General features: G+C 47.4%; 1 protein-coding gene across 2 annotated transcripts in view; it reads right to left on the reverse strand.

Moving 5' to 3' along the window:
• Positions 1–13,314, reverse strand: part of LOC119188206 (rRNA methyltransferase 1, mitochondrial) — a 61,395-nt gene that overhangs the window by 39,755 nt on the left and 8,326 nt on the right. Inside the window, exons 3-6 of one of the 2 annotated variants that reach the window (XM_075890253.1) lie at positions 12,244–12,526; positions 8,180–8,250; positions 5,015–5,069; positions 4,571–4,650 (exon numbers count right to left, since the gene is read on the reverse strand). In XM_075890253.1, the coding sequence (XP_075746368.1) occupies positions 4,571–4,650; positions 5,015–5,069; positions 8,180–8,250; positions 12,244–12,526 (489 nt within the window). Of the gene's footprint in view, positions 1–4,570; positions 4,651–5,014; positions 5,070–8,179; positions 8,251–12,243; positions 12,530–13,314 lie in introns of both variants that reach the window. The other variant, XM_075890252.1, reaches the window with a different exon arrangement.

The raw sequence follows: 13,314 nt of genomic DNA on the forward strand, positions 1-13,314 counted from the left end.
CAAGAGTGGTGTACCGCAGGCCATGCTTGGATACAGACCGCCCAAAGAGAGTCAAGCCTGCCTCCACTTCCATGCTTCCAGATTTTGCGTCTGTGTTTTTCTGGCAAATGTGGTGCTTCTGCCAGCTTTCGTATGCTGCATCTCCAGGTTTGGGCCCTGTTTGGCATCAAAGGCAGTGGTTTGAAAGAACTACAGCATCCAAGATGAGACCTGTAAAGAAGTCAATTACCGATCCCACTCCGATGTGTGATGTGTGACCTCGCTTATGCCATGTGCCATCGTACACTACGGTGATGTCCTTGCAGAAGCTGGGGTCCATTTCTTTATATGTTTTGATCACTGCTGTGACAGAATCAGCATAAAACTTCTCCAAAGCGGTGGCCTCTGGCTTCCTGAACGTCTCTTTCAAGTGCTTTTGAAACGTCTTGTGGTGAAGACCTCTGTAAGAGACGTTCATGGCAGCCCAAAAGTCATTAAGAGCTGTTTGCCCCTTGCCTATTTGCTTTATAGCCATTATGGCGCGGACATTTACATCTCGAAGGCCTGCGTGTCCTTTTTGCGGGGTGATGTCCATAATTTATCGACGGTGCCACAAGAGGCGCACACGACTTCAAGTTTTGTTGCAAGTCCAAGCTTGGTGCTCTCTCGGACAGTCATAGCACCTTTCAAACATTCTTTGCACACTGTGCAGCTGAGCACGACGTTAAAGATGTTCATTTGAACGAGCGAAAAATGTTCGCCCTCACTTGTCACTGCAGGTGCAAGAGCCGGCTGCATCAGTTGAAATTTCTTCTGCGTCGCCGGCGTAGACTCGAGTTCAGCGCGAACGGCGTCACGACATTTCGCATTCGCATCGATTTCTTCCTTCGTTAGGAAACGCGTCCGCAGATGAAGCGACGGTCCACTCACGCTCGATGGCGGCACCGATTCAGACGAAGTGCTGGGTCCGGCGATATCAGAAGCACTCGGTGTCACACTGGATGGCATCGATTCGGAGCACGTGTCGAGCCCGGCGATCTCGGAAACACTCGGTGCATTTGCGGCTCCGGCCACACTCGATGTGTCGGATTCTCGGCTGGCGACAGCCGACAACACAGTTCCGTCGCTGCAAGTGTCTACGCAGTGGGCACCCGCAGCAGAATAGCGGAATTTCGATGATTGTACAAGCCGCATAGCGCGCCTCCGCGCACCGAACTTCCGCACTGACTTCGGCTTCGTTGCCGGCATCGCCCGCAACAACAAAGACGAAAGGCACAGAACTAGTGCAAAAAGAAAAAAAAACGAGAGAAAATGATCGAAATGATAGCACAAGGCGAAGAGCGGCTCGTAAGCAGACGTCTGTCGAGGCGGACGGAGCAGAGAGCAACAACGAAGCGAGCGCGCTGGACCCGCCATCGAGAAGAGCGACCGCCCCCGCTGCTGCACAGCAGCCAATGGCGGGCACGCTTTCTCCCGCGAGATATGAATGCGCTGCTCTAGCCAATCAGCGCTCCGCATCGCATCGCGGGAAAACGCCAATAGCGTCTCAACTGTGCTGCCGACGCCATTTTGCAAGGCGGCGAACGAGAGAGAAAGAATTCACGGTCAAAACAACACCAAGATGGCACGGGACGACCCCATGGTCCAGGAATGGCGCGCGCGCCAAGTTTGGTTTGATTTCAGGATTTGCGCCTGTTTTGGACGCCGCGGCGGCCTCGAAAATAGTATTTTTTTTTGCACTTTACGGTTGAATTAGGTGCTGATAATTACAGAATAGGTAGTTTATGAGACATACAACCCAAAAATGTGGTTTTTCAAAAAACCGACTTTTTCGCGATTTTTCGGTTTTCAAGGGCCGCGTCCCCCCTTAAAGCACTTGATGTTCCTTATCACAGCTTGGTCCATTGGCTGTAGGGCCGCAGCCGTATTTGCTGGAAGGAACACTAACTTTGTTGCTCTCAGCTCAACGTCGACTTTGTGCGCCAAACAGTTGTCGACGACAAGAAGAACGCGTCTGCCACCCAGTTCCATTTGCCTGACGAATTTCAGTAGCCACTTCCTGAATAGGTCACCTGTCATCCAGGCTTTCTTGTTTGCGGCGTATTCCGTCGGCAGTGACCGAATGTTTTTGAAGCACCGTGGCTTGAGTGCTTTGCCAATCACAAAAAGGGGGACCTTTTCCGTACCGGTCATATTTGCGGCGACCAGAACAGTGACACGCTCTTTGCTGCGCTTGCCGCCGGCACAGCTGTCTCCCTTGTAGGTGATCGTCTTGTCTGGCTGCAACTTGAAAAATAACGCTGTCTTGTCAGCGTTGAACACATCCTGTGGTGAGTAGCTCTCCAAGTACTGCTGCAGGGTGTCGCTTCTCCAAGTAGCGCATGTTTCGGCGTCCACTTCCTTTGCCTCGCCAGATAACGTGCGGAATACGAGATCGTGCCGCTCCCTGAAACGATGAAACCATCCCTCGGAGGCGACAAAGTCTTCAATGTCCAAGCGCAGCGCGAAATCTGCTACCTTGGCCATGATGATAGGGCCGCTCAATGCGATACTCTGGGTTCCCATTTCTTTAACCCAGATAATCAAAGCTGACTCCAGTTCTGGGAACTTCGCTGTCCTTAGCCTTTTTCGACTGGCGCCAAAATCCTCGGCTTCATAGGCGTTTTAAATGGCCGTCCTGTTGCGTATGTAGGTTGACAACGTGCTCGGAGGTATGCCGTGCTTTCTCGCAATTTCGTATTTGCTCGAGTTCCCTTGGTCAACCTCTCGCAAAATCTCCACCTTCTCCTTGACAGTCTTCGCGCAGTAGTTTCCCCGCGGCATCTTGCAACTTCGATGCAGAATAAGACGGCTTGATGGCGTGAACGAACAACGTGCTCCAGGAACAGTGACCCTGCCGGGCGCGGCCTAGGACTGCTAGGACTACTCCGCCGACCTATCAGCGTGCCGCGGGTCCCGCGTATGCAAGTTGCGCCAGGCGCCGAGATAGCGAGAGGGCTACGGGAAAAAAAAAAATTGCTCCCTGGATTTTGGAGGCCATACTTTGCTCGCCCTTTGCTCGGAGGCCACTTGAAGCTCGAAAAAACCAGTCGTGCCACCTATCGTTTGGCCGTAAAAGCTTCCACTAGTGTTTGACGATGATGACGCTCGGCGGCGCGCGCTTCGAATTATCCGTAGAGGCAGCAATTTCTGTTCGAATTAACGAATCGTTTTACACGTGGTCTCCTATGCACTGCAGACCGGACTGCGGCGACCATTTCGAATTATCCAATATTTCGAATTAATGAGGTGTGAATTAACGAGCTTTCACTGTATTTGTTGTTTCACTAAAGGACGTTGCATTTTCTCACAGTTTGCGGCACTTTTTGCGCTTACTCATCCAATATGATACAACGGTCTGCCCGTCAGCATGGTCAATGAGCAGATGCAAAAAGCTTTTAAAACGTTTCAGCATCGGAAAAGGTGTCATCCTGCAACAGCACACCTGCTTATATATTTTCGCAAAACGCATTTCACCTGATGTCACCACACAACTGGCACCAAAACTGAACCTACTCAATGTGCAATCTTTTATAGCTTCACTGGCATCACAAACCTATATGCCAAGCTAAAAGTTACCTTTCCAGTTCTCTGCCATCGTGCAAGTTTATTCACTACAGCAACAACACCAGAACATGCTTTGTTGAGTTTATTTCTTTGGATAGTAAGAGCATTTGGCAAGAGCATTTGGATGGCAAGAGACAGTATTATAGAATGTAAATTGCAATGCTACAGGAAGACATTATTACAGCGACCTCTGTGCTGAACAAAACCTGAAGGGCCAGTAGAATGGGTTAGATTTATGAGAGCTTCCATCTACTGAAAGGCTAAGCTGAAAGATTCTAAAATGCTTCTTTTTTTTTAACGGCAACTTCTTCATTGCATACAACAAATAAGTTGTACAGCCCAAAGACGTTGCCTAGAAAGAATGAACTATAAGAGAAACAAGAGCTGGTGTTCTTACTGACTCACACATCACAAATGGGTAGCTATCAAATTGCCATTCCTAGTTCAGGCCCACACCTGCCACACCACCACACACTGCTTGACATTTTTGTGGTTTACTGAACCCATTGTTTCGCTCTCGGAAGCAAAACTGCCACAAGTGTCTTGCAGCTTTTTTACTTGAATGAAGAGGTTGCTTCTTGGGACGTCTTACTTTAAAAGCAAGCGCTGTTTTTGCTACACCACTACTCCCCGATTTCACCTACAACTTGCAGCTTTGTGTCTTGCATGATACCATTGAGCAGGCGTTTCGCGGTCTCTGTTGGGAATGCTCTGAAAGCTTGCCAGCCGGAGCCAACCAGGAGCATGACTTGAGCTCGAAAAACGGATAGAATATACACAGAAGCAGAAACACCTAGTCACTGCGCACTGCGAAAGCCACCAATGCAAATCACCATGAAGCTGAAAGCCGCTTCAGCATTGCTCGTAGTTTCGTTCACCGATGTTTTTTTTGGCAATAAACAAATGAAAAAAACTACCAAAACATCAGATGAGTGTTTCATGCTAGCGTCTGACAAGCAAATGCTGTACACCACACAAGGCTAACCTGTCTTTGCCGGGGATGAAAACTTTCTGGACACCGAAATAGCACGATGATCGGAGGACAGCACCAAAGTTCATTGGATCCTGCACAAAGAAAGGGGAAAAAGTTGCACTGACCAGTCGTAAGTCTTCTGGCGCATGTACGAAAATTTCTGTCAGCATACTAAAAGGCAGGAGGATAGTCGAAAGGAGAACAGGATGCTTTCATGTCAAAGCACACTGATCACGGCAACAAGGGTGAACACACACTAAAGTGACTGAGAAGTCTAAATGCTCATTAACTGCAGGATGAATAATTACCAACTCATCGAATAATTTAACTGACTGGTACATACTGATGAAACAGCCAGGTAATAGATTCCAGTATTTATTTTTTCAACCAAATCACTATTTACTTCAGACCTAAAATTCACAATCGACACAAGCCCAGTTAAAATGTCCACATTACCTGTATCCTATCCATGAAAAGCCACAGTGGCCTGCCACGGTCCTCCGCAACATCACTGTAGCAGAAATAAAAATAAAATGGTGGAGGCGGCGATTCTAGCAACAAGCCACACTAGCTTACATTGTAGCACAAGCAATTTACATTTCTACAAATGTGACCACAGCTTGTTTGAAGACTATATTTAAGCAAACAACTACATAAGTATTAGGCAGAAGGTTCTACGAATAGGGCACAAGAGCCTGAACCTACAAAATATATAGTGCATCGACATTTATAACATTTTAGGGAGCGCCAGATTTCTCCACTGCACAGTGTTAGCAAAGTTCCGAAATATTTGCATTGTTGTTTTGTTTTTTCAAACTTTGAAAGCTTCAAGCCACAATGTTAAAATGCCTAGAAGAATAATTTGGCAAAGCAGTGTGCGTGCAGTGTTCAATAAACCTGGAAAGAGCCTCTTTGTGCCTTTCATTCGTGGCACAAACATTTATGTACAAGACTTGCTTTTGTCAGCTACACTCAAAACTCATTCAAACAAAGTTGTACATTGCACATAAATAACTTCGTTATATCCAAAAATTTGTTGATTCCTAACACTATAACTATAGCAAGACTAATACCTATTTATTTAGTTTGTTATAATGAATATTTCATTATATCCAGGTCTGAGTGTATATCGATGACAAGAGAAAAGCTACAGCCAGTATACATATATCAACTAAAATTGAGATACCTGATTTACTCGCATAATCGGCACACCCGCATAATAGGCGCACCCCAAACTTGGCCGTGATCAGAAACGATTCTACCCCCAGCAGTACAGTTGGAAAGCGGTTCCCGTACCTTGAGAAAAAAAAAAGGCAAATCGACAAACAAATGAAAAAATTCGAAGTGCAACGACCTAACCAACGTGTTTGTCAAAATCATGAAAAAAAAAAAAAAAGCGTCCATAAGCGGAAAAAAACGGCTGTTCCATCAATTAGATACCCCCCCCCCCCCCCCTATCGCCATGCTCCTTGGAGGCAGTGTGTACAACGCCGGAAGCTCGATTGTCATAACCACCATTAGAGAAAAAGAAATGCCATTTCGCAAGTGGTGTATGTTGTGATCGTGTATTCAACTTTGGTTCCTCTATGGGAAAGTACGCAAGCTACACGGCTGTATTTGAACAGGAGGCAGTGCAGCACATGCTGGAGCACGGCAACAGGGCTGCAAGCAGACATTTCGGTGTTGAAGAAACCAGTATTCGGTACTGGAGGGACGAAGAAGAAAAACTTTAAGCGACGAAGAAGACACAACCAGCTTTCGGCCGTGCCAAGACCGGCAGGTATCCTAACGTCGAAGGGCAGCTGGTCTGGCATATACAGGAGCTACGACAAGAAGGCTGTGCTGTGTCATCAGATATTGTGCAGACTGAGGCACGCAGAATAGCCTGACGCAGTGCACTGAAGCAAAAGAGTTCAAAGCCAGCTCCGGATGGAGAACTCGTTTCATGCAGCGCCACGGCCTCGCACTGCCAAGGCGAACCACCTTGTGCCAGAGCTTGCCCGCAGCATATGAGGACGAAGCGGTGGAGTTATAAAGCAACGACAGCAGAAAGACTTCATTTTGTCCCAGATCGGCAACGCGGATCAGACCCCCCTATGCTTTGATATGCCCTGGAACACGACAGTGGACGAGAAAGGTGCATGGAGCGTCAACATCAGAACGTCTTGCGCTGATAAACAACAATGCACCGTAAATGCTGGCAGTGGCAGCGGATAGGCGCAACCTACCTCCTTACGTTATCTTTAAACATAAGACGCTCCCAAAGGCAAATTTCCCTTAAGGCATCTATGTCAGAGTATAGGAAAAAGGCTGGATGAGTGCGGAACTCATGGTGGATTGGGTGAAAACAGTCTGGGGTCGGCGGCCGGCTGGTCTGCTGTTCCCGTCTATGCTTGTCCTGGACAGTTTTCGTGGGCACCTAGTAGACCGTGTAAGAGATGAGCTAAAGGAGCTGCGCACAGATCTGGCAGTGATTCCGGGCGGCCTCACATCGATACTGCAGCCTTTGAACGTGTCCTTGAATAAGCCTTTCAAGGACAATGTTCGAAGGCTGTACACCACCTGGATGGCTGGAGGACATCAGCTGACTCCAAGTGGTACGATTAAGAGGGCACCTGTGGAAATGCTGTGCGCTCGGACTCCAAATACGGAAAAGGAAGAACCCCTACGACTTTTGTGTAAATAAATTTTACCTGTGTGTGTGCAATTGACGGCTCTCGCTTGTTCATTAAAAGGTACGTAGGTATGTTTGTTTTATGCTGAATTAATTAGTAAACCGTAAAGTCCCCTTTTACTTGACAAATGTGCACATTTAAAACGCAAAAACAGAGTCGAAAAATTTTACCCCGCGTTATTGGTGCACCCCTAACTTCGAGCCGGATTTTCTGAAAAAAAAGTAGGCCTATTATAAAAAGTAAATACGGTATTCAATATTTAAAGTTCTTGACGGGGCCCCATTTCAAGTAAACTTGTATTGTAACCTACAGACGACCACTTTCCTGAATTCAAGGCCACGTTTGACGGCATAAAAAAGTGCATGAAAAGAAAAAGTTAAAAAGAAACTAAACACGACATAAACTACACAATGCTAAAATGATAACTGCTAAGTAATTAAGAATCTCTGAAATATTACCATAGCCTCACCCTACCGCTGTGGTTTATAATGGGCATCTCCAATGCCTTTGAACTTGTCTGTTCAATGTGCAAAAAAAATAAAATAATGAAAATGCAGGTGGTAATGCTGCATTGAGGTATGTCACATGATAGCTTGCCACTACATCCTAGACTTCGACTGCATCTGCCAGGACTGCCACAACACTTTGCTGGCCGAAATAAGTTACGGGGCATTCCTAATGAAACCAGACTTAACATGGCAAGCTTAGGGATACTTTATTGGGGAAATGATGCCAAACTACGAAGAAAAGACATATTCAAAAATTAAGTTTTGAACCTCGTTTTCTCTTAAATTCCTAAATAAAGAGCTGACGGTTGTGAAGTTAACAACAGCAAAGCTGTGAAAAACTGATTCGTGAACATAAACAACTTTGGTGCCTTGGTTAGGCGTCTCATTAAGGTTATCTTAGTTCGGTGCAGCAGTTTCATTAATTTCGAGCACTTCACCTTTTGTCAAAGCAGCCCATAAGAGTCTCGCCTTGCTGTACAGGAAGTTGGGACACATCCAGGCACACGCCCTGCACGATACATGCCAAACCTTGTTCAACAAACACTGGATGAACAAACAAAAATTACATGTGACGTGGTAAATACTAAAAAACAACTGTGTGCTCTTGTTTTCCACAGTAAAAAAAAAACTACTCATGCCTCTGATTATGAGAAGAGCGAAGGTTGCCACAACAAGATGAAATTTCACAATAAAACAGTTATCAGAAGACTCCATGCTGCCATCTGCAAAGTATGTTTACCACAATGGCATGCCCTCTACTGTCCACATGCACTTCACAAACAGCATTCACCTAATGGCTCAACAAGAATTACAGGACGACAGCCTAGGCCTGAACTAATAATTTGGCTAGTTCATGCTGTAATGCACCGAACTTTCCTCGACACCATTTTCTTTAAACCAAAACTTTTAATTAGATGACTGGGTAATAAGGATACAAAGCAATGAATAAACAAGTTGATAAGGCATTTGACACTATAAAAAAACAGCGCTGCGAATTCTTGGACACGTAAAGACGAACTGAGGCGTGAAGTCCTGGTCCTCTTCGCACTCACAACACAAGGAGTCGTGACTTCACATGCGGCATCATCACGCATGTGGCGATGGGTCGCCTCAAAGTTCTGGAAACCATTAGCAACCGAAGACACCCCACTGAATGATGCCGCGCACAGCACTGAACGCACAATGTTGAATAGGCAAGGCAGTCAGTGTTTCGAACACTGTGCACTCTGCGTGCAGAACACTCCCTCCGTCTAGTGTCGACTCCCATTGCAAACCACCGTAGATCATGACTACACTAGAAGCACAACTTAGATAACAGGTCTGTGGAATGTATTGCCTGTTTCATTCTTAACTGCCTTAACTGCTACCTTTTGCACTCTCCCATGCATGCTGGGAAGACTGTCACGATTCCTACAGGCCAGTTGCTGCAGGCGGCCTGGCTACTTTATAAGATGACATCGCCTTTCTTTAAATTAGGCTTTGGTAGTTGCCACTTGCGCCGTTGCTGCAAAATTTAGAGGAAGGGAGTGCAACTGGGCTTCCAAAAACCATCACCCAAGCTCGGCACTAGTTGCCAGTGCCGCTCACATAAGTTGCCTGTGTCCAGTTTTTCAGGGACTGATGCATTGTTCACCTGTTTTTGTGTCAGGAAAGTTGCTGGAGCGAGAAGATAGGGATATTCGGAGTCATATGATAAGGAGGTTAATGACCTGGTATTGATGATGGCAGACACTTTTGCCATGAAGGTCTTAAGCTTGTCGTGCGTTAGGAGATAATGCCAGTTCTGAATGAACACACTAGGCGGCGTGTGATGCCAATCATTCACTGCCATGCTCTGCCCGTATGAGAAGCATGTGGTGGGCTGAATTCCCAACAGCAGCCTTTCTCGCAAAGAAAGTTGTCAATGTTGGAACGATTGAGGCTCTTGGTAATAATTCCTAGTTCCCCGCACACTCCAACAAAGTTTGCCTCGCAGTCAGAGCGTATGAGCTTGACAGGTCCTCGTATCGCCAAGAAAGTATGAAAGGCATCTCTGCCATGTCAAGAGACTCAATCAGTTGGATGTGCACGGCACGAATACTGAGGCAAGTAAATATGACTGTCCAGTGCTTGCTGTTGGCTATGCCACCTCTTGTTGGGTAGGATGCCATGCCCCACTGGCATCACACACAGGCATGCCACGGCCTCTATGGTTTTCGTGGACGCATCTGAGAAGACGTCAAGTTCGTTGCATCGTGCCTCGCATAGCAACAATGGTGCACATGATCGTGCAATCAAAAAATCGTGTAATGCGTGTAGTGAGGTTTCCCTGTCAGATACAATGTGCATATGATCGTGCAATTAAAAAATCGTGTAATGCGTGCAGTGAGGTTTCCCTGTCAGATACGTCGTCCCACTGTCGTCGCTTCTTTTCTAAAAAAAAAAAAGCACGCTGCTTATCGAAACTGGTTGTATGGGCGAATGGACGCACGGGCGGCCACACAGACGCACACATGGACGGACGGATGCTTCGCCCCACTTTCCATCATTCACTCCGTGAATATACTGCCATTTTTTCATTTGTCGAGATATCGTAATGAAGTTTTCAGGGTACGCTGATAGCAAAGCCGTTTGAATATTCACAAAATTTCATGCATTTATGTTCACTCGTAAATGGGTTTCTTAGTCAGGCTCTGGTGAATTTGGTGAATGTGCTAGCAATGTGAAATTCACCATGATGATTCCTAGATGAGTGCTCTACACTACGACAGAGCCCTTTTTAAAAATTTCCTTGATGAAACTTTTTTGGCAGAGCACTGGATTTAGTGTCTGCCATTTGGCTTTCAGCAATAAAACTTTAATTATATTTTTACAAATTACTGAAACAAAAAACTGAAAAGGCGACTTAGTGTGCGGGCAATTTGCTAAGGTACATAATAAAACAAATCTGATAGAAATCAGATGAACGGTTCCAGAGATATCACCCGACTAAACAGCCTCGCTGGCCAAAAAAGCCATTTTGAGAAAACACTTTGAAAGTTTCAAATCACCCTGCATAGTAGGTAGATGTGTCCTGTGGGACTACTTTCCTTTGCCGCTTTTTCTGCTTGTCGTACAGCAGGTCGCTAAGAACATCCCCTTGCACGAGAAAATATTTTTCGCCCTCAGTCGTAGCAGCGGCATCTTCGGGTTCAGGCTTGATCCGAAACTTCCTCTGAATCGCCGGCATAGCGCACAGCTTTAGTTGCGCAGCCGCACGTTCACCATCTTCCACGGATAACTCCTCGCACGTCCAAAAACGTATCTGCAAATGCACATTCGACGACGTGGTCACACTGTTCAGGGCCATTATCCCTGCGTTTAGTGAGCGCGACGCATTAGGTGCACTTGAGCACGAAACACTGTGGTGTACACGTATCCCGAAGGAGTACGGCCACCAGCGTGGATCCGGTCTTAGCGAGCCGCAGGGCACGCGTTAACCGTCGCCGTGGCGAGAACACGATACTGCTCAAGTCGCAACACTTCATTGTGGCAACACCAAACGCAGTACAGCCCGTTGCAAAAAGGCGCGGCGGGAAAGCAAGTAGGCTTATCCACGCCACGGGCACAAAGTACTACACAGGGTGCCACGAGCGCGTCTCCGCGGTAAAGGTGATCCACGGAGACACCGGAACAAAGGCCCGGTTGCTCGAGTGAGGGCAAAGGCGCTCGCGCTGGCTTCGAAAGGAGACGGGTCAGCGTAGCGAGGCCACGCGCTAGGACACTGTACCGCCCCTCGGCCGTGCGTACGCAGCGGGGCAACAAAAGGTGAGCATTCGCCGCGGGCGCCGTCAGCGAAGTCCGACGAGCCCCCGAGCGACGGGAGTCGACGTACGGAAAAGATTGCGTGGCTCACCGTTTGCTGTCCCGGAGAGTAACTGACCGCCCCCGACGCAGCGCGCGAAAACCTCTCGGGGGTCCCCGCGCACGGCACCACAGTCAACATCCGCTTCCGGGTGAGGGAGTTAAACGTCACTCCGCTCTCCCACCACGGCAGACAGCAAAGGAGGGCAGACATGTCGGGACATGAGAACGGCAGAAAAGGCGGCAAAGCCCGCGCAAAGGCAGCGGGCTAGCCTCAATTCCCACAACACCAACACCAGCTTCACTTGAGACGATAGAGCCTTGCACCAAAAGTGTAACAATCTCGACAACGCGAGAAGTGTCAATGCAGTCATTGTCTTGCAGAGACAAAGCAGAAGCTGCTCCGCTGGCCGCGCGTTGGCACGTGATCGAGCCGCGCCATGCGTACGAGTTTCATCTGACACTTTCTTGAACCGAATGCATGCAGAGTCTCAACCTCCGTTTTGCCCATCGTGACTGACAGCGCAACAATGGACATCTGAATCCCTGAAACAATTTCATTTATAATGAAAACTGACTACGCAACAAACTTCGGAACCCATGCCAGAGCCAAAATATCATGTTCGTTTCATGCAGGTCTGTTACTGCGAGAAGCAAACAGTACAGTAATCCAGCTCACCTGGTGAACTTCTCTGCCACACCACTGATGCAGAAGGTTCTGCGGGCAGCCACTGACGGGCAGCTCCTGCTCCTTGGCCAGGTCCAGTATCTGGAGCAGCAGCGGACTCTGTTCCAGCCTGCCTGCCTTGGACAGCTTGCGTTCGTCCACATGCAGCTCATACAAGATGCGCTTGCGAGCACGCAGCGCCAGCAGCACGGGGTGCAGTCCAAACACGCGTTCACCACCAAGGCTGGCTTTCGGCTGGTTACTCTGACGCTGCTCGGATGTCTTAAATACTGGCCTTCTGGTTGAAAAAATCCCGCGACAATGTGTGACACAATGCATACGGCAGCACTGCCTGCATAATTAGCCCAGTGAGAGCTTACGACAATAACGCATATAGCATATATTACATATTGTATATATAGCATATATAGTATAGTACATATAGCATTTAGGTAACGACAATATAGCACATAGGAACTGCTCACTGCGCTTGGCCCGCGCACCCCTCGCTAGCGGCCCGCACATGCCTGCCTTCATCCAATATTTTTCATGAGGTACCCATGCCGTCAATATGTGTTGAAATATAAAACAGTGCAACAAAATTGCTTAATTAAGAACCTGAGTCCAAATTTCTGGGATTCTAGGAGTCTGTATCAATGTTCCTGGAGTCCAACGACTCAATTCGTTCCAGAAATGACCCATGAACGTGACTGAGAAAGTATTCTTCTTTCATATGCGCTATTAGCTGACGTACCCTTCAATTCACCCCTGCAATGCTGATTATTGTCCCAGTCCTAGCGCACCTAATTTTGTGACTACCGCCACCTAAGGTCATTTTAAGAACCCTGAGACAGGCAAAGCAGCCAGAGAGAGTGATCAACAGCTTCACTTTAGAGTCCTTCGCAAAATAAAATGTAATAGTACAAACAATGAATTATGTTTGCAGGTAGAATGTTAAGGTCCTGCTTAAACTCATGTATTGCAATTGCTTTGGCACAATATGCTCCTGTTCACATGTCTATACATAGTGTGCACGTGCGTCACGCAGCGCTGATTCGTCACTTCCGAAATGCGGCACAGACA

Source organism: Rhipicephalus microplus, chromosome 3, assembly GCF_043290135.1.
Source record: "Rhipicephalus microplus isolate Deutch F79 chromosome 3, USDA_Rmic, whole genome shotgun sequence".
Taxonomy (NCBI): domain Eukaryota; kingdom Metazoa; phylum Arthropoda; class Arachnida; order Ixodida; family Ixodidae; genus Rhipicephalus; species Rhipicephalus microplus.